At 53.9% G+C, this 20,477-nt stretch overlaps 1 protein-coding gene across 1 annotated transcript in view; it reads right to left on the bottom strand.

The window, feature by feature from the left end:
* Positions 1–20,477, bottom strand: part of KIRREL3 (kirre like nephrin family adhesion molecule 3) — a 134,298-nt gene that overhangs the window by 15,939 nt on the left and 97,882 nt on the right. Inside the window, exons 8-13 of the mRNA XM_059829567.1 lie at positions 12,526–12,674; positions 11,986–12,113; positions 8,946–9,072; positions 3,213–3,313; positions 2,899–3,097; positions 1,697–1,732 (exon numbers count right to left, since the gene is read on the bottom strand). Of these exons, the coding sequence (XP_059685550.1) occupies positions 1,697–1,732; positions 2,899–3,097; positions 3,213–3,313; positions 8,946–9,072; positions 11,986–12,113; positions 12,526–12,674 (740 nt within the window). The remainder of the gene's footprint in view (positions 1–1,696; positions 1,733–2,898; positions 3,098–3,212; positions 3,314–8,945; positions 9,073–11,985; positions 12,114–12,525; positions 12,675–20,477) is intronic.

Genomic DNA, 20,477 nt, shown 5'->3' with positions numbered 1-20,477 from the left:
ACTCCATCATAGAATCATTTAGGTTGGAAAAGACCTTTAAGATCATCAAGTCCCCCGATGTGGAGCTGGTGTTGACCACGAATTTCATACTGGACCTGAGATCACAGCTCCTTCCTGTGCTTTTCAGCCTTCCTAAGGGGTACGCATCCTTAGTGATGGGACTGGGGGGAGTTGTAATTCCACCAGCGTCTTTCCCACGTAGTCAGCAAAGGGTTTCTTCATTGCTATCTAATCCCAGCTGGGGCAGGGGAGTTATAAAAGCCAATTCATGTTACCCTTTAGCAGTGGCTATAGGGCCTTGTGGGTCCTGAGCCCTGCTTTGAGAACTGCAGGGTGATAAAAAAATTACGCTGGTTGAGTTTAGCCTCTTCTGCTCACACTTGACCTAAAAAGAGCCTTTAATCTTCCCCGTTTAGCTGCTTGCTTCAAGTGATTTAGTTAGTGGTTTATGCTGATGCTTTTCAGTTTCTTGCTTGCTCATGAATTTTCTGCCTGGTCTGCCGGTCCCTTGATGTGTCACTTGTCACTCGAGCTGGACCACTGGTGACATGACTCATGGAGCGCGCTGAGCAGACCGCCAAACCTGCCGAAAGCGCTCACCAGGAATTCCCCTGGAGCCCCCGGTGAAAAGGCAAGTCCCCTTGAGTGCCTCAAAGCCTTGAGCTGGAGCTCAGGCAGCAGATGCTGGAGCTGGTTCCAGCTGCACCAAGGAGTTCATCCTAAAACCAGCATCCTCCAACACACCAGCTGGGCCACAGTGAGAAGAAACTGGGATTTTCTTCTCTGGGTACCCTGAAGCTACCTGCTAGGCAGTGCTCCCGCTGACGGTGGTAACTCGTCGTGGGATTTTTTTGGCTCTCCCGGGGGAATATAGAGCGAAAGGGTGAGGAAACAGGAGCCTGGGGTGCCTGGGAGTTCTTGCTGGCTCTCAGCTTTGGGGGAGCGGGATCTGCAATGCAGAGCTGAGTGAGAAGCAGGTAGCGATGGTGGATGCTGCTGCTTGAAGATGATGGCGAATCATGCGGGGAACAGGGTGGAGAAAGTGCCTGGGGGTCTCCTGGGCTGAAAAAAAAGGTGACCACAAAGGGACAGTGACAGGGACCAGCGGCTGGGATGGTAAACCGCGTCCCGAAGACAAGGGCGAGCTGACGAGGAGCAGTTTGCTGGTTATGCGCTCTCCCATGAACCCTACTCTGGCGCAGAGGATGAGGAAGGCACAAGGGCAGCACATCCCACAGCATCTGCCCAAATATCCATTCAGCCCTGCTCTGGCTGCCATGGATGCTGGCTAGCACTCTCCCAGGATGCTGAGACAAGCTGCTGTCTGCAAATGACCCTGGAAACTTCTACTTCTCTCTCTTTTTTGCCCCATAATAGCACTTAAGTGGTCCCTTTTGCAGCACTTTAAAACGTGGCTGCATAATATTATCTCCCTCTCAGTGGCTGGGGAGCTGGGGCACAGAAAGGCGGCGTTGGGTTGCAGAGCGGGTCAGTGGCAGAGCGGAGACTGGACCGCTCCAGCTTCCCAGTCCGTGCCCCAGTCAGTGCCTTGCAGCTTTCCTACGCCCCTTCCTGCCCTGCCGTGCCCTGCCTGCCCTGCCGGAAAGCTGCCGGGCCAGGAGGAGGACGCCGGGTCCTTGGGTGTGGTAATGGCTGGGGACAATTCACATTCACCGTCAGCTCATGATTTCCATACCTGCTTGAATACCAGCTCCTGATTTCATTTCCGTACCTGTTTGAAAATAAAGCAAGTGTCCACAGCCTTGCACAGCCCAAGCGCACACGCCAGTCTTCCTGAGCGCTCAGCCCTCTGCTGCGCTTTCTCCTCCGAGCGCAGGGATGTCCCCGTGAAGGGGATGTCCTCTGCCACCCTACGGCATCCTCAGCCACCCTACAGCGTCCCCCTGCCCAGCGCAGGGATGTTCCCTTGCATCGCCTAGCAGGGATTCTCGGATCTCGGATGCGGAGCTGGCTGTGGACTGGGATGCTGTGGCGGCCGGCTCCGACCCGGCTCGGCTGCCCGGCCACCCTCCGCTGGGACCCAGACTTGCTGCTGAGCGCTCCCGCTGACTGGCAGACGACCTGGAAAAACCACTAGCTCTGTTTGCATTGGAAGAAGCCCAAGGCTAATTTTAAGGGGTTCATTTAGCTCTGATTTAATCTGGACGGCAGCCTTGCCTATAAATCACGGCTTAATGAGAACAATCCACCTGCCTGCCCTGGCATTTAATAAAATAGAAGAGAACTGGAGTCCCTCCAGGAGCTAAGTGTTCCTCACAAAAGCCATCTCCCTCCTTTGCTATTGAGAGCCCCGAGAGTGGAAATCCCCTGGCCATCCCCTGAGAGTTGCTCGAGGTGCCTTCGAGGCTGCCTGGGTAAGCCCAGCCCCGCAAAACACGTGCTGGCATGGTGGCTGGTGGCCGGGGTGGAGGGTTGCCACCAGCCCAGACGCCTTCCTCCCACTCACTCCCATCACCGCGGAGCAGTGGGGTCTGGTAGGAGCAGCCGTTCCTGTTTCTCTAAGGCTATAAATGATCCTCCAGCCTGTGGCAGTGGCATCACCTTGTGCCGTGGGGCAAGGAGCGAGGGATGCAGGATCGGCCCGTGCCCTCCAACTTCAGCAGGACAGGCAAAGTGGGGCAATACCGTATCAAGCAGAGACTTTGCAGGGCTTGTCCCACCTCCTGACTCTCTGCCAGGACCAGGTACCCTAAGGATGCAATCCTACAGCTAGCAGACCTAGAGCATTTTCACTGCCCTACCTATTTTCCTCTTTGACATCCCAAGAGCTTTTCTGAGCATCTCCCACCTCTCACAGCATCTCCCCACTCTTACAGCCCAGCCAGGTGCTAATTCCCGCTGCCCAACAGCCCCCACCGGTTCCTCAGCGATGCCCACCTTGCTCTTTGAGCCGGATGATCTCCGTGTCGGAGCCGAAGCTGTTCCAGGCGGTGCAGTTGTAAATGGTTTGGAAATCGGCCCGGACGATGTTGCTGATGGTCAGCGTGGAAATAACGCCCTCGTCCGTGCTGACCGTCTCCACCGTGTAGCGCCCGGAGGTCCCAGACTCCAGGACGTTCTCCTTCCAGGACCAAGCCTGCCAAGCAAGAGAGAGGTCAGCCTGGGGCAGGTTTGCCCACCGTAGGGCACCCTAAGGTGTGCAGGGCACCCACCGTGCCCCGTGAGGTGCTGCCCCATGGGACGCTACTCACAATTCGGTCTGGCGGCGGGGTGCTGCGGATGAAGCACTTGATCTGCCCTTTCTGGCCGTGCAGGGCGTGTTGCGTCTGGGTGCTGGAGATGATGGGTGGCCCTGCAAGAGAGGAGAGGGCTGCTGGCATCTCGCACGGGTGGCTGCAATACAAAGTACTGGGGGCGATGGGGTGGGTGTTAGCGGACAGACGGAGGGACATCGGCGTCCCGCTTTGAGGGAGAGGGATGGAGCAACAGCCCCCTCGCCTCCTGTGATGCAGAAGGACACAGAGTGGGGGCTTTGCTTTAAGGCTCTGCTGGTTTTCTGCAAAGCACCAGGGTCTCCCCATCTCTCCTCCCTGGTGTTGGACGGCGATTAAATCACCCTGTGGAAATCTCCTCGGTGAACCCGGCCTCTGAGAAGGGCTGTTTGCTCCAGAAGCAAAGCAAGAGCCCAGCCCATCCGCTGTTCCTCTGCTTCGCTCTCCCGGATTTGTTAAGCAACCAGTACGCTAATTGCTCCCCAAGGGCTTGAGGAAGCGTAGGAGGGCAGAAGGAGGCACTGACGGGCAGCTGCTACTTGCAAACCACCCGTCAGGGACCTGCAATGAGCCTCCCCGATACTGCGGAGAAATTTCTCCTGGAAAAACCTTGGGACCCCATCAGCTGGGCTCTCCTGCGCCGTTCGGATGCCGAAGGAGCCCAGCCTGGCTGGGAAAGGCTCTCCCTGAGCGCTACGAGGCCGAACGCACCGGCTGAGCCGGCTTGTGAAGGGAAATGTCCTTGTCCTGCCTTGGTGGACATCCTGAAGACAGGGTTGGGAAAAAAGGGGTGGGAGAGGAGAGGATAGCTTGGTGGCACCAGCGTGTCCCCCACTCTTCCAACAGCCCTGCGAGGGGGACCGCCCCCTCAGGAGGGGATCACCCCAAGGGATCGGCGTAAGAGCTGGGATTCTAATTGCTGTTTATTAGCCTCCTTAATTAAAGCAGATTTGCATTTCTATGAGTGGCTTGCTGCTGGCAGAAGAGAAAACAGCAACAAGCCGGGCTGCAGGCGGGCAGCAGGATGCAGGCAGGCAGGGCAGGGCAGGGACAGCGAGGAGGCAGGGGCTGGCAGATCTCTCCCTGCCCCAGCTCAGCTATTTTGGACATTCGCTCTGGGTTGTCGCTCCTGTTTTTGAGTGCATCACTGGCTTTGTCAGAAAATACAGCCTTGTCGTCATGCCCACCCAAGCACATGTGTGGGGAGCGATGTGCAAACGCGGCGGCAAACACCATCGGGCTCCGTACTGGTCATGCAAAGTGGAAGAGCTGCAACCCGAGTTGTTACGAGAGGCCAACGTACTGCTGGGGACAACCTCAGTTGGGTCTTGAGCCCAGGTCTCTGGGATGGTTGGAGTGGGAAAACTTGCTACGCTGATCCTCTCTCCCATCGATCCAGCAGTTGTGGATTTGCGAAACTTTTCCCCATATTCTTTTCCCCCTGCAGCTGATGTGCTCCTTTAAGAAAAGTCTTAGGGATTTGGGGTAAAGTGGGGAGAAACAGATTGCCCTGGGTATTCCTGACTGCTTCTCATCCAAAGCGCCCATTTATAAATTTGCAAAACACACAAAAACGTACTGAAATGCTAAATCCTTCACTCTGGTGCTTTCGTACATACAGTCGCCTATTAAAATTATCCCAGTAACACCTTTCTGCACCAAACTTTCACACTCCCCAAATACTTCCCACGCAGATACAGTCACATCCTTCCTTCCCTGTGATGTTCCAAGGTGAGATGCACGGAGAAGCAACTCAGTGAAGCACACTTCACTGACCAGCGACCAGAAACACGGTTCTGGCAGCTCAGGAAATTACTGCTGAAAGTGAGCCGCCGTCCAAATTGGTAATAGCAGGAACCGTGCGTGAAGGAGAAGGTCAGAACTTGTCTTGGTGTAATGGTCATAGCTGTATGTTAGTGGAAACTTTTGTACCCCTTTGTATCGGAAAAAGAAAAAAACCAAAAGACATTTTGTTGTGGTTTTCTGCCCAACTGCTCTTTTTCAAGATGTTCTTCCAGGCACGCTCCCAAGGCGTGCATTCTCATTTATCCATCGCTGAAAGCCCACCTTTCAGAAGTGCTGCCCGGGGTCTCAGGAGAGTTCGGTTGATTCCTCGCTTCGCCTCCCTTCAGGAGGATGCAAACGGCACCTTGTCTTCCTGAAATAGCTCTTTGCAAGCGTGCCCAAGGTGGCAACGTCAGCTAGGCTTGGCCTTACCTCCCCACGCCTGGTGCAGGAGCGGAACCGTGCCGACAGCCGAGTGTGACGGGCAGATGATCCTAAATGGGTGCTGGGGCTTTTTTCCTCCTGGAGGGGACACGCGATGGGGACCCGTTTGGCCCCATCATCTTCCAAGGGTGGCACGAGGCAGGCGGGATGAGCTTCTTGGCTAACTGAACATGTGCTAGGTGATCCTCCTGCTCGCCTGCCCTGATCGCTGATGAACCCACGGCTAACGGAGGCAAGAGAAGCGATGGGATCTGTAGGCCAGGCCTAAATAATAATAATAAAAAAGCCATCTTCTTTCTGTTTCAATGGTTGTATGTTACTTATAAATTCTGGAAGCTCTCCAAGACTGGGTGACGCTAGAGAAAAATGGCTTAATAATCATTAAAAGGATAATTTTCCCCAAGGAGAGTGGATTTTAAATGGCACAAATGCCAACGGCTTTGGGTTTTATTATTGCTTTAGGAGTTCAGAGTCGAAGGCTTATCATCATGATAATAGCCTATGACTAAAGACCATTTGTGAGATGAACATGCCCAGAAATAATAGCATGAAGTTGCAGCTTCTTCACATTCGGGGCCGGCGTTTGATTCTCCACCAGGCTCTGGCTCCTTATGAAAGCTGCCAATCCCCGGCTTGGCATTCATCGCTAAGTGTGAGACAGCCCACAGGCAGGAAAAAGGCTTTAAACAATGTTGCTATGGATATAAATGATGGAGCTATTGGTTGCGGTTATTTTTAGCACGCCGGTGCCAATTTATTTGTGCGGTCCCGGTGGCTCGCACAAAAGAGAAGGCAGCTTGCTGAGTCCGGAGCCTTGGAGGAATGAAAGGATGGCCTCAACTTCTCCAGCCTGCTTGAGTCCATCCGAACCTTTCCTTCCAAGGCCTCACAGTGTTGGAAATGGAAAGTTTGGTTTAACTCCCTGCTTCCTGCAGAAGCCCTGGGCTGGCTCGTGCTCCCCGGTATTGCAAGGGGACATCCCAAGGTCCCCGTCCGCAAGCAGTGGTGGAGAGACGCTCGGTGAAGCCCTGACCAAGCAGTGCGGCACGTCAGCCCCTCCTGCGCTCCCAGCTCTTCGGCAGGCTTGGCTTGCTTATTGGGGTGAATCCCAGGCAAATTAAATCCTGGATTAGCCACCAGCCCTTCTAAGAAACCTTTTCTTGCAGAGGAAGATGGGCAGGGGTGGTGGTCCCTGCTCAGCAGCTCCTGCTAAGCCTGGACGATGCATCGACAGACCGTACCGCAGGCAATCCTGCTGTGGAGGTGATCTTGGGGTGCTTCTCCCACCGTGGTGGGAGCTTCAACCAGGCTCGTGTGCAGTCAGGAGCATCGAGAAGCTCTGGCTCGTGCGGGGGCTGTAAATCCGCCTGCTGCTGATTTATGATGGCACCAACAGTTCCTCACTTCCTTCTTGCCTCTGCTGCTCCGGCCCTGCCAAATGCTGCTCATTAGCATAATCCTCCTTCCCATTAACGAGACTCTGAATCGTATCTGCTTCCTTTCAGGCTGGCGGCCTCGCGCTCCAGCTCAGGGACGGGTTGCCAGCCCCTCTCTGCAACCGCAGACCTGGCCGGCGAGGCTGCCGGTGGGGAGGGCAGCGAGACCCGATTGCAGGAGGATGCTCTCCCACCCCAGCATTGTGCTGCCACAATTTCTGACTGTTTTGAGAGTGGATGGGCTGCCACAGGCAGGATTGCAGGCTCAGGCTGGGTCAGAGGAAGATCCCTCAGTCAGGGTCCGTGGGCTTTCAGTGGGATGGATCAGCCCCTTCGAAGCCCGCGTGCACCGATCAGTCTATGCAGCTAGCCCAGAACAGACGCTTCTAAATGCCTAATTTTACTGTGACGAATCCCAGCCCACAAAGAAAGGCACCTGGTAATACCAAGACAATTGTATCAGCCTCTGGATTTAAAATCACTTGAAAATATGAAGCGTTCAACTTCCCTCTTAAATTACAGCGGAAAAGACTTTCAGAAGAATTCATTAGCTGGATTAGACACACCGTGCCGTGCTCCCGGAGCTGGAGAGCTGCTCCGGCTGCAGGACGGGCTGCCAAACCCCGGTGCTTGGTGGATGTCGGACCTGGGGACGCTGCTCTGGGGCTTGCCCACCTTGGTTGCCCTAGCTTGGAGGGCCAGGAGACCATCTCAACCTGGAGGTGTGGGATTCTCCCTTGGCGTAGGGTCCAATGCCTGTGATGGCGTGTCCCAGCGTTGTCACCTTGGGGTTGCACCAAACCCCAGCAGCGGATCCCCCAGCAGCACGTCCTAGCGGGATGGGATGCTGCAGGCAGTTGGCTCTCAGGAGATGCTCAAAGCTGAGTTGTGAACCTCATGGATATTATTTGCTCCCCCGTCAGCTCTGCGAGGTGAAAAGCTTGGCTGCAAAGCTCTCGAGAGCAGCTTTTCCATGCCGCACGCTCCAAACGGCCCTGAGCATGCCGAGCACTTTGCTCCGCGTTCAAGGTGGCCGCGTGCCTGGTAGGTGTCAGGAAAGGAGCAGGTTCTTTGTTTGTGCTAATTTGTTGCTTTGTTTTCCGCGAGCTAGTTTAATTGTAATTAAAACCCAGCAGCAGCCGGGGAAGGAGCATGCAGGTGCTGAGGAGCTGAGTGGAAGTCAAGGGAGTGGTTGGTTCTCAGTCCCCTGCTGCGTTGCCCTTGGCTTCCCTTTCTAGCACTATCTGCATTTAAAATTAACGCTTGCCACCGCCTGCGCTGCTTCCCTGCTTATTTTCTTCTCTTTGTGACAGTGAGCGGGGACTGAAACCCGCCGGTTTGTCATACAGGTGAGAGACAATGCAAAATTCATACTCTGTTTATACCATTTGCAGCCTGCCTGGCTCTTTCCCTTCCGTATTTCGGCTGAAATTCATTATCGGCTGCTGCAGGGTCCTGGCCAGGTCAACGTTAAACTCCAGGGCTCTGGAGCGCTTCCCAGCTCCCGGGCGTGGGTGAGGGTCGGGGCCACATCCTGCCACCGTGCTGGGTGAGCCTTGAGCAGCCGTGGAGGAGCTGTATAGCACCGCTGCCTCTCACAGGTATCCTCACGTGGGCTCTGAGAGAGTGATTAGGCTGCTGGTCTCAGATCCAGGCTCAATTCCCAGCTCTCTGGCTGTACAACAGAGACAACAGTGCTCTCCGACCTTGCAAGGGTTTTGCAAGATAGATCTATTAAAGATTTAAAGACACCAGCTCCCAACTACTCAATAAACCCCTGTTGATAATAAGGAACCAAGCGGGGGTCTTAAGATAACGCTGCGGTTTTTTTTTTTGCATTAACCCATGCATCTCCAGGCAAATGAATGCACAATCCTAATTGCTCGTATTGCCTGCAGGGCAGGATCCTCCCAGATCCAGCTGCCGGTGGGATTTGCTCTCTTAAGCAAATATCCAAGGGGATAATTCTGCAACACGAGCTGTCAGAGCAACAGGAACAAAGCAATGAGACGGCAGGATGGAATAGCGATAGGAAAGCAAGAGGTACCGTTAACGGTGAGCGTCACTTCCCGTTCCCCCGCGCCGACCCGCGGGACCACGGCTCGGCACACGTATTTCCCCGCGTCTTCCTGGCGGACGGACTTCAGGGTCAGCTTGTTCTCGTTGCTCAGGACCTGGAAGAGAGGAGGGGTGGTTTTTAGGGGGGGCGATGTGAAGTTGAACATGAGACATGTGTTAGGAGCTCCAGAGAAGCCCGGAGAAAATGAAGCGGATGAGCCCCAAGTCTTCCATGGCATGGAAACACCACTTATTGCTGTTGACCAAGGAATAAAGAAACGACCCAGTTTTGGGGGGGGAAATCGAAGTCCTGTTCCTATTCATTTGAATTTTTACAAACTCCAGTTTTGCAAGAAATTCAAGACAGTTGGTGGCTGCAGTGCCACAACTGCCTTGTAACCCGGAGCAGAAAAGCCTTCGAGAGAGCCACGCTCCACACTTGCATTTCTGTGTTTGCAGGGGGAAGCTGCCAGGATTGACTCCGGGATTTCAAACCCAGAAGCGGTGGGAAGTGAGCAACTTGGAGAGCTGGCAGCCCGCTGGGAAGCGGGTCTGGGTAGCCGGGGAAATCTCAGCCGCTTTGGCTAGCCCTCCCTATAGACCGGCTGCAATGTGGCTATCAGCCACGCTGCCCTCCTGCCCCGGCAGTGCAATTAGCAGCTTTATTAAACCTTGAAAATTGCTGAAGCAGAGGGATCGGGCTGAGGCTGTCAGCAGAATCCCGGCACTGGTGGCATTTAAAAAAACGTGGCAGGTCTAAAACAAATAGTGGCTTTCGGAGCAATGCCTTTCCGTGTTGGCAACTCATGCCTGGGGGTTAATTCTTCCCGGTTGCCCTTGCTCCTCTCCCCCAGGACTTTGCAGGCTGGGGCCAGCCCATCACCTCTCCTCCTTCCAGCAGCCGCTCGCTCAGTGAGCCCCCGGCTCTGCTGGTTGCTGCTCCCATAGGTGATGCCTCCGGGAATTAGTGCTCACGCAAAGCCCTGAGCGGTGGTTGGACGTGGAGCTGGGTCTCTCTGTAGCGAGAAGATGGGGATCTCACCCCTAACCAGGCATGAGGCAGAGACACTGAGTTTCAGATCCCTTTTAAACCTGCTGTTTTAGCATCGATTACAAAGATATCCATGCAAATGCCTGTGCTTACTTGGCCTCACCCTCCCTTCGGTCTCTGATTTGTTTCCTTCTGGGAAAGTAGGAGGAAAGAAGGCAATCCTGTGGGAGCCCAACCTGGCTCTGAAAGCGGAGGGGCTGGGAAAAAAGCAGCCCTGATCCCACATCCCACTGCGACGGCCAGGCGCCGATGGGCTTTCCAAAGCAGCATCCCCTGCCAGCATCCCTCTGGGAAGATGGAGGTGGCTCTGCTGAATAGCACAAGCATCTCTGCTGGGTTAAAACCAGCCGGCGGGTCTGTCCTGAGTCCTGAGATGCTCCAAGCCAGCACGACTCAGCTAGAGGGAGCCAAATAAAAAGGGAGAATGCGGCTCTGCCTGCGTGCTGCCTGGGCGCTGCCGGTTAGCGAAGGCATATCCTGATGCATGGCTGGGGCTGGACTGCGAGGGTCAGGAAGCTCTCGTCCTCGCGGTGCATGGCTCCTTTCAGCCACCCTGCACACTCCAGCGGCTTTGAGAAAATGAAATAGCAGTCTACGGTGCGAGACCGTTGCCTATAATGACAATAACCCAGAGAAACAACAACCGCAGCTGCAGGATGGGAAACCACCCAGGGATTATTGACCCACTGGGATTCCTTAGCTGATTCGAGCCATCAGCTCTCCCAAGTCTATAATTACTTCCCAGGAGATGGCCTTCGCCGAGGTCATTATAGCTTGGAAAAAATACCCCAGCAGTTAATGCCTCAATGTCTGCTCCCCTCCTCGGTCTGTGCCCGGGGAGCAGAGGTGAGGAGAGCGTCTCAGGCTGTTCATCTCACTCCCGTGTGAGTCCAGCTCTCTGATAATACCTAGTCTTGAGCTGCGTAAGTCAGCGTTGCCTCATCGACTTCAGGACGCATCTGCCCAGATGAAGCTGAAAGATGCTTTTCAAACCCAAGCGTGGGTATGCCTTCCGGATGAGTTTCATGTCTCAGTCCTCCTTTAGCTTCTTAACGTGGCTTTGCTCAGCCCTCCTGTCTGTAAAGAGGGGATCAGAGCATCTCACGCCTCCCTGGGCTGACTGAGCTGCGATGAATATTTGCAAAGCTCCTTACACTTTTCAGCGCAAAAGAGACGTGGAGAAGTCTGCTGGGCCAGATCCAGACTCCCCTCACTTGAGCAGGCTCCAGCCCACAGCGAAGGCGAGTGGCGGTGAACGTGTTAGGACGTGAGCTCACAGGTCTGGAGACCAGAAAGGACCATCCCAGAAAGGACCATCCCAGAAAGGACCATCCCAGAAAGAACCATCCCAGAAAGGACCACATGCAGGTGATTTGCCCAAGTGCTACCTGTCAGCGAGAGGTTAAGTGATGCTCTGGCTTCTGTTCAACCCTTACGCCCATCATCATGGGAGTCACTTCTCCTTCTATTAGGACTCCTTTGCAAACATCTTCTGCAGGCGAGAGCTGCGCGTGCTCTGGAAGGCGGCTCTGCTAGGACTCGATGGGGCAGGGTCAGACAACCCGCTGCCTCGATTCCTCTACGGCAGCGATGGCACTGATTTTCAACAGTCTGGTTTTCCCTTTGCCTCTCCCAGGTGGGACTCCGGGCCCAACTTTCCAGCCTGCCATCCAAATGGCTTGTGGTTTCACACATGCTTTCATCCAAAATGTTTCAAAGGCAATAAAGGCTTTACTGCTTAATATACTTCTCTGGACTAACTGGGGACACTCACTGCAGCCTTGCAAACCTGCAGCCTGGGAGCCGCTGCTCTGCAATGCCACGCTGTCCCCTGCATTTGGAGGAGCCTCGTAGAACCAGCATTTGTCCAGCCAGGAGCTCCCAGCCCAGAGGTATGAGCTTTGCTCCATGGGGAGCATCATGCAGCATCTCATGCCCTGAATGTGCCATTCCCCACCTCCCCGACAGTGATTCTTACCACGCCTGAGCCTCGCTTCATCCAGACGATGGTAAGAGACGGGTTCCCAGTCCAGGCACAGTTGAAGACTGCGTCCGAGCCCAGGTCAACGAGGAGGGACTGTGGTTCTGTCGCCATCCTGGGCCCAACTGCACAGAGGAGACCGGCATTACTCCCAGTGATGGGCTGTGTCAACCAGAAACCCTCAAACCAAAGAGGTCACTGTGTCAGAGGACGCAGTGGTAGGTCTTGATGGACCTGTGTGTCACAGCCATGTAAGACCCCCAAATAAAGAAGCGCCTGACACAGATGCCTGCTGTAACCCTAGAATGACCAGCTCCCCAAGGACCACCACCACGAGCTGTGCACTCATAAGGCAGGAGGAAATCATGGGTCCCACCACCAAAGCATTTACAAAGCTGGAGCTGCAAGAGAGCCCGGCAAATCCTGGTCACCCTGGGCAAGTCAGATCTAGCCGTGTCCCCTTCCCATTAATTTTCAGCAGCTCTGCTGGCCCTGCTTAGCCCTGGGAAGCCAGTCTCAAGCTGACAGATTACTTACAGTAGACGTCCACGGTCCTGCTGATGTTTGTGCTGCCCAGTGCGTTGGTGACCTCGCAGGAGACGGGCTCGAAGAAGAAGGTGTGATCCACGATGGTTTCGTAGAAGTCACCGGATGCTTCCTTTATAACCTGGCCTTTTTTCGCCCACCTGTTGAAGAAGAAAGAGCATCGTCGTGGTGCTGTTTTGTGTCGCTTGCCATTTACTTGTGTGCCATGGCAGAGACTCGCTCGCCCAGCACACAGGTCGTAGTGCTGGGGGGCAGCAGGACATAGGGCACCTGCTGCTGCCCTTGACTTGTCCTTGGCATCGTCTGCATCCCCATGGATGTAGGGATTATAACCGCAGGTTTTGGGGAGGAGACAATATATCCCTACTGGGTGGAAAACCTCAAAGATAGGAAGGATGACACATGGAGAGTCTCCGCTGACGGGGGACCGCAGTGCCAGGAGAGCAGTCCCTTTCCGAATGCTTGCCAGCCAACACTGCTGGTCCTTCCACATCAAAACCACTAAAAGCCTTTTCAGCTTTCCCCCACTTTCACCCTTTTCCTCTTTTTTTTTCCAATCAAAGAGAACTTTATCCCTTTAAGGCAGCTGAAATAACATTACCCTGAAAAGCCAAGCTGGCATTTGCAACACTGCAACTTGCAAATTGTCTTGGAGAACAAGCTGTCAACTCAGCACTTGAATTAAGCTGCTGTTTGCCAAACAATGAGCAAATGTGACCTAATGGGGCACCATCTGGCAACCTGCCACTCTGGAGCGGGTGGGAAAGACAGGAGATGCTGTCAGGGGGAGTGAAACTCCAGCCGCTCGTTGGGGGAAGAGAAAGAAAGCGCAGGCAGCAGCCTGGGAAAAAAAAGGTAATAATCCTCCCAGAACAACTGACAGGTAAATTAGAGGGAAGAGGATTTCCCTGAGGAATCTCTGCCCCTGTTGTCTTGGAGCTGCCCTCCTCTGGTTGCGCCGGATGGGTTGGGATGTTTGGGTTGGGAAAAGATGCAGGCACTGGGAGCTGGATATGCCCCATCAGGCTCCAGAGAGATCACAGAATCACAGAATCACTAAGGTTGGAAAAGACCTGTAAGATCAGCAAGTCCAACCACCACCCCAACCCCACCATGCCCACTAAACCATGTCCCGCAGTGCCACGTCCACACGTTCCTTGAACACCTCCAGTGATGGTGACTCCACCACCTCCCTGGGCAGCCTCTTCCACTGTTTTCCAGATGAGCCATGGAGGCTGCGTCCCACGTAGGGTCGGTTTTGGGAAAGCTGTCCCCTTCAAGGGGAACAGCATCCGCTCACGGTCCTCCCATGGGTCTCCTGCTCCTGCCTTTACTGCGCTCCTCTGCTCGTCCCCACCGCTCTGCTATGGGTTCCCCTTGCTTTAATGCCAGACTCGTGCTGCCCCAAAGGCGTCCAAAGACAACTGGCGCTACAGTGAGCTCATGCAGAGGGTCTGTAGGCACAGACGGCTTCAACCCCCCCGCCAGAGTGTGGGGCCAAAGCCAGAGCGAAATGCCGGCCCACGGCAGGCTGGAAAACGCTCTGACAGTGCTGCTAGAGCAAATTCCCCGGGGTGCCTGCTAACGTGAACCTAATTGAATCAGGACAGCTGACCTGCAAGGCTTCACCCACCATCTGATGACACATGCGTTTTGAAAGAGATGTATTAGCGGTACAGATGTGAGCTGATTTGTATGCACTTATCCGCTCTCTCATTTCATTTATCTTTGCACCTCTAACAGATGCTGACTGGCCACTTCAGCTTCCCTACCCTCCCTTCCTCCCCAGACTCCCCCTTCAATAATTAATCAGGAGACACCACTATTATTTCTAGGGCTGTGCTTCGTGTGTTAATGAGGGAGGTTCCTCCTATGGAAAAACCAGCCCAAGCGACACCTTCCAGGTGCTGCTCCAAAGGTTTGAATGGTCAATGACGCTTTGGTGATGCCTTTCTCCTTCCAGAGGGAACTGCAACCCAAGCCAAGCGGCTCGCAAGAGGTCGGCCAGCAAGGCTGATCCCAGCGTCACGCTTCCCTGCCTCCTGATGGGATCTGCCTTGCCCAGCTGCCTCCCTGCCTCAGGAATGACGCTGCCCATCGCAGAGAGCATCTGCCAGCGCTGCAGCAGCAGCTTGTCCCTTGGGGATGCTCTTCCTCTCCGGGCTGCGGCAGGAAAGAGCTGGGGGGATCTGCCAGAGCCCCGATATCTCATCCCTGAAGCTTTGCAGAGGTTGTGGGGTGGAGAAAAGACACGTCCTCATTGCCTCCTGTTTGGTTTGCTGGTCAAAAACGCTTGAAGCCTGAACACTTGATGAAAGAAAGGAAGGAAGGAAGGAAGGTAGAAAGCTAGAGGGACAGGGAAACTTCAGCTGGTGAACATGGAAATACCCTGTGCTTTTCGTCAGGAATGTTTCTGCTCCGTTAAGCTCCTTTACAACTTTGTCCCTGTAGAGGCTCCCAGCCACGAGCAGATTGCCAGCCTCTGAAGGGTCTTGTTCTGCTGCTCAGGTGCTCAAGGGAGGCAGCAGGTACGTGAAGCCATTTCCTTGCAGCAGTCAATGGGATGGGGTGAGCGCGGCTCCAAACCCGTGGGGGAATCCAGCGCTTCTCTTCTGCCTGGCACTTTCCTCGCTATTTTGCACAAAACCACCCTCCCTGCTCTGCAAAGGACAAGAAGGAGGTCTCAAGATGAGGATAAAAGTGACTTGTGAGCTCCCTGGGTCATGTCCTTCCTCCCAGCAGAGACACAGAGGGCACTGGAGCTTGGAAACCAGATGGAGAAATGTCCGGAGGTGGGTTCGAGCTGGGCAGACTTCAGGTGAGATCCTCCTGGATGTTGCAAAAGAAGGCAAAACGGAGGGCAAGGTTTCCACGAGTTGCTTGACTTTGCAGCGTCCTGGGAAAACACCCACCAACAACCGTGGCACGGTGCTTTATGTATTTGTTCAAAACCGATCGCTTCCGTAAAACTGGATTTCCCGAGCGCCGAGATGTGTCACAAACAGCAATTTTTTGTGCTTCAGCAGAGATCAAGGTTCTTGCTCTAGTTTTGCAAGGCTTAACACTGCTAAATCAATGTGGCTGAACAAGCAGTATAGATCTTTTATAATGTCAAATTGGTTTTTAATAACGACAGCTGATAACCCTCTTGTAAAGCTTCCCGTGATGTGCTCGTGGACAGCCAGAAGGCAAGATACTCATGTTTTTAACAAGCCCATAACATGTCTTCCTCACCTATTAACCTTTCAGTAATTACTTATAAAGAGAATCTGAATAAAACAGAGCCGAGAAGATGAGCAGGATGCTTCAGCAGCCCCATCCACCACCTCCACCGCTTTGGCTCTTCATGATTTCTGCCTAATGTCTCAAAACGCTTTATTACATCGAGCCTGGCTCCCAGCCAGCGCTCCTTGTCCTACCACCCTTGAGAGCAGGGGCTTCTTTCATTTATATTGTTACCTTGAAGCTATTTATAGATTGCAAACGTGTCACCCAGGGTCTTTTCCAGACTGTATAGATTTACCTCCTCTAGTCTCTCCTCATATGACTTAGCCGCTAACTCACCCGTCATTTTTTTGCTGCTGGTTTTCTTCCTAAGCCAAAACATTTTGCAGGGGGAGCACAGCATCGTTGTGTCCCCCGCCCCGTGCCGAGCCCGCCCCAGGAGAGGGGCGAGGGTCTGCCCTGGGGGATCCTGCCCAACGGATCTCTTCCCATGATTTCCTTGAGCTTACCATGTTGAAGGTTAGCACCGCAGAGGGGACGCCGTGGGTGCTGTCTCAGCCTCCCCGCGCTTCTTGGGTGGTCCCGGTGGGGTGACAGCGGCAGCATCACCGTGAGATGCCTTCACTGCCTGCTCTCTACCATCAACAGGCACCTTTTGAGGACCCAGCTCCAAATTCCCCACTTCTCCCCCCTATCCCATGTTGTACGGCCAGCGCAGACCTAGCATCCTATCTGCTGTCATCCTTCATCCCCTCGGGCTTTGCGCATTTTCTCGTCTTCCCTTCTCTTCACCAAGCACCATCTCAGCCTGTTTCCCCAGACAGGCATTTCTTCCCCTCCGGGCTGAGTTTCATTTTATTATTTCCTCCCCCATATTTCAAACCTGCGTTTGTTTTTCTCCAGCCTCTCTGGAGGGAGTGCCCAGTGCCTCCCAATTCAGTATCTTCTGGAAACTGAATCAGCCCGGGTGATGGAGGAAAACGTATTTCAACCAAGAAAGAGATATTTCGATCCAGGCTTCAAAGGGGTTATTACAGACAGCAATGAAAAACCAGTGATAAAGAATAAAAAACCCCAACCCTGTACTGCGTCCTTTTAACACTTAAAGATAAGAGGGAGGTGGGGACTCTTCTAAGGAGACATTCTCCAGGGAAACAGCATTTTTTGGACTCCATCGATCGCTTCCCAGCTTAGAGTGCCCGCAAGCAAATAAGAAAGGACAGTTTGGGATATGTTAGTTCACAAGCAATGCCGCGGTTTTGTTTTGGTTTTCATACATCAGTGTTTCGGCGACCTGCTCTGGTTTCCGAAGGAAACCTGCCGAAAGCTGGAATGAAGCGCTTGTGCTTCCTCCCAGGGTCTCCGTGGAGGATGCTCAGCTGAGTCTTCCTCTGCACAAGGGGTTTTTACCCAGCAGCTCCACCACTTCCCCGCCATGGTCCCCGTTTCTGGCCAGGCTTCCAGGCTCGTGGAGCCCATGAAGTGGTAACCACCTTCACGCTCGCAACAAGAGCATGACATGCCCTACAGAGCGTCGGTACGTAGAGGAGCATCGCTAGCGAGCGCTTCACCTGCCTGGGCGCTGCCCGAGCTCACCGTAACAAATAAATTCCTCTGCCTGCGGTACAAGGACTCGTAATTCTTCAACGAACAGCGTGCATGAACAAGGTATTTACTTTACAGCCCTAGGAAGGCCGTTGGACTCGTACAGACTTTTCTTTATGAAGCTCTTCATCAGGCCACGGCTCTCTCCAGCACCTCCCAGCAGCACGTGAGCGACCAGAGGGCATCGCTAGCAGCCGCTCTGCAGCGCAGGGATGCCGGGGCTCTCTGAAATCTATAATGCCCCATCAAGCACTTAAATCCATACTGCAGGCTACGTGGATCCTTGCTAAGGAATCTTTTTGCAGTTGCCAGCAGCACGGGCGCTCCTTGAACCAGACCTCCTCGGCTGCTCTGATGGCGTGTAACCCAGGGAAGTGGAGTGTATCGTAATTTTTAATTAACAATGCAAAATAAAGCAGTTGCTTGCCATACAAATCGTGTTTACTCAGAATGACTTAAAACAGATAAATATTTTCTTGGACGCATTTTAATTGCTTAATAAAAGCACCGAGAACACCCACAAATACCTTAAATAAATGTATGGCTCAGGGAATGAATTAATTAACATTTCATTCCTGGGAATGGCTATTAATTGCTACAAACTGCTCAGAGAATGGGTTTTGTTGCTTTATTGCCAGCAGTACCTTCAATTCCTAGTGCCGTAACGTGGCAAGTCCCCTCTCATCCTCAGACGAGAGCCGTCCCCATGCGTGACGGCTGCCAGCGGGACGCTGCGAGCACCACCCTGCCTCTCTCCGCTGCCGGAGGGGGGGTACCCCCATAGCCCTGGCACCTCCCATGGGGATGAGCTGATGGAGAAGGATGGTGTTTCATGGATGATGTGCTGGCATCCCTTGGAGGTCCGTGTCGGGCAAGGACAGTGGATGGCTTGTGCTGGCAGCTTCACGTTTGCAGAGCATCTCCCATGAGTGACAACCTTGTGAGAAATGATTGAGCGAGCAACAGGGCCCGAGCAGTGTCACGCTACCCCCCTGCGCGGCTCCGGCGTGATGCATCGTGCAAATTATTTCTTTATTAAGAGAGAATTTCCATAATGGTGATCTATGGGGTTATTCCTCTTCTCCTGCCTGCTCCCTCCCTAACGAAGACGTGTGGGGCCCGTGCAGTCCTGAGCCACACGTCCGCCGTCCTCCCTCCATGCCGATGCAGCGGGTTCATTTATCAGCCGGCGCAGACGATAGGTTATCTCTCCGCCATCTAAATTACAAGGCTGGGCCTTCCAGCTTGGGGTTTAATCAAGTTCAGGAGGGCAGAGCCCTGAGCAAAGCGCTGAGCATCCTTGCTGGTGGCCCTCGAGCGTGCAGACTCGGGGAGCAAAGGTGATGGCACCCACCAAGGAGCCGAGCTGCTGGGAGAGGCCACCAGTGGTTACCCCCAACCCAGGAGATGGGATGCTCAAGGAAAGGCTTCCAAGCCTCCAGCCCCTGTCCTGACAAACCTCCATCCATGCGTGGCTGCCACAGCAACAATGGCCTCTTCCCAAACCTCTCCATCCCCGATGCCAGACGCGGTCATCTCGGCTCTGCTGCGAAGGGAACCCCAGGTCGTAGCGGCGGTGATGCTGCACTTCGGAACAGAGGTGCCAACTTTGTTAATCTCCCCCTGCCTATTTTTTTTTTTCCCATGTGGCTTTTCTTCAGAAACAAATAAAGAGCAAGAAAGATTGCAACCTTTTCCCAAATTTTAAGAGTTCAGACTTGAATCCCAGACAAAGACATGTTTGCTGTCTGATTGCGCTCGCTGCGATACACCAGTTGCTGCTACTGGGGTTTGATTGTTTTTAAACACTCTGGGGTTTTGATGATAATAATAACACCTTGCTGTGCAGAAGAAACCTCTGGCTTGATTTCCTGTCTAATCTCAGCTTCGGCGTTCCCCCCTCTGCCAGGCCGGGAGGCCGGCGATGAGCCTGATTGCTCATCAAAGTGCCGTCTTTAAGGAAGATGCCTGTCTTCGGTGCACGGGTTTTGCATCTCCTCCTTGCCATCAGCAGGTCCCATCGGTGGGAAAAATCAGTGAGGGGCTACTTAGAGCTCCCCAAATCACGCCTGAAGATGTGCAACCGGAGTTCAGCTCTCCGGAGAGCATCGGGGTACTGGAGCAGAGATGGGCAGGAACACCCCGGGACCAGGTCTGTGTTGCCCACGGCGTGGGAGCCTGGAGAAACCAGGGTGAGAAGGTTTCTCTCTCCCGGATGGCACAATTAAAGGTGAGTCACCGGCACAGCCTGTACAAGCCTTGGTTCATTTTGGTGAGAAAACGTTCAAAATAGCCTTTCGCTTAGCACGGTGATCAGAACAAATTGGCCACAGAAGTGGAGAGGAAGAAGTAAACAAAGCTGTTAACTTGTCAATGTCTTGACTGATCAACTGTTGTAAATAGTTAAAGCTGGCTGATGAGCCGTGCAGATAATAAATGACGCAACGCTACGCACCGCAGCCCCAGGACCGGGCACCACCAGGGTTTGCAGCTGGAGCTGGAGAAGATCCAGCCGGGAGCGTGCTGCGTGGACCTCTGTGCATGCCAGAGATGCGAGGTGGCCACGGACCCCGTGGGTGGCTTGGCCGGGGGACGGCGAGAAATAATACCTGCCTGCTGCACGTGCATCCCATGCTGGACCACGCGCCTGGGTCGCTGATATTCCCAGCGCTGCGGTGCAGACCGTAGAGGATTACAGACACTGGCTTTTGCAGCAGGGAGGTGATGGCCGAAGCTCACTCCACTGTGCCGCCCCGGCTCCCTCCCTGGCACAAGGGGCTGGTAGGGATGCTCATCCCCTCCAGAAGGAAACCGGAGATGTGCTGGTGGGAAAAGCTATTACTATTTCAAAAGAAAAGCACAAAACTTCCCTGGCTGGGTGATTCCTTCTGCAAATCGAGCTGTTTTCTTGACAGATCAAAACAAAATGCAGATGCTTTAGATCTGGCGGTCTTTTAATCCCGCTGTTTAAAATCCCCCTTCGTCCTCCACCCTCTCACATTGGCTGTGCACCAATCCTGTCCCCATTAATCCCTCTTTTGGTTCTTCTCTTGCCACGACGGATGCTTTTCTTCCCCTCCCCTTTCACAAGTCCACCCTCTTTTCCAATAACT

This window comes from Gavia stellata, chromosome 26 (assembly GCF_030936135.1).
Source record: "Gavia stellata isolate bGavSte3 chromosome 26, bGavSte3.hap2, whole genome shotgun sequence".
Lineage (NCBI taxonomy): Eukaryota > Metazoa > Chordata > Aves > Gaviiformes > Gaviidae > Gavia > Gavia stellata.
The sequence above is the reverse complement of the archived record's forward strand: the minus strand, read 5'-3'. Positions and strand labels throughout refer to the sequence as shown.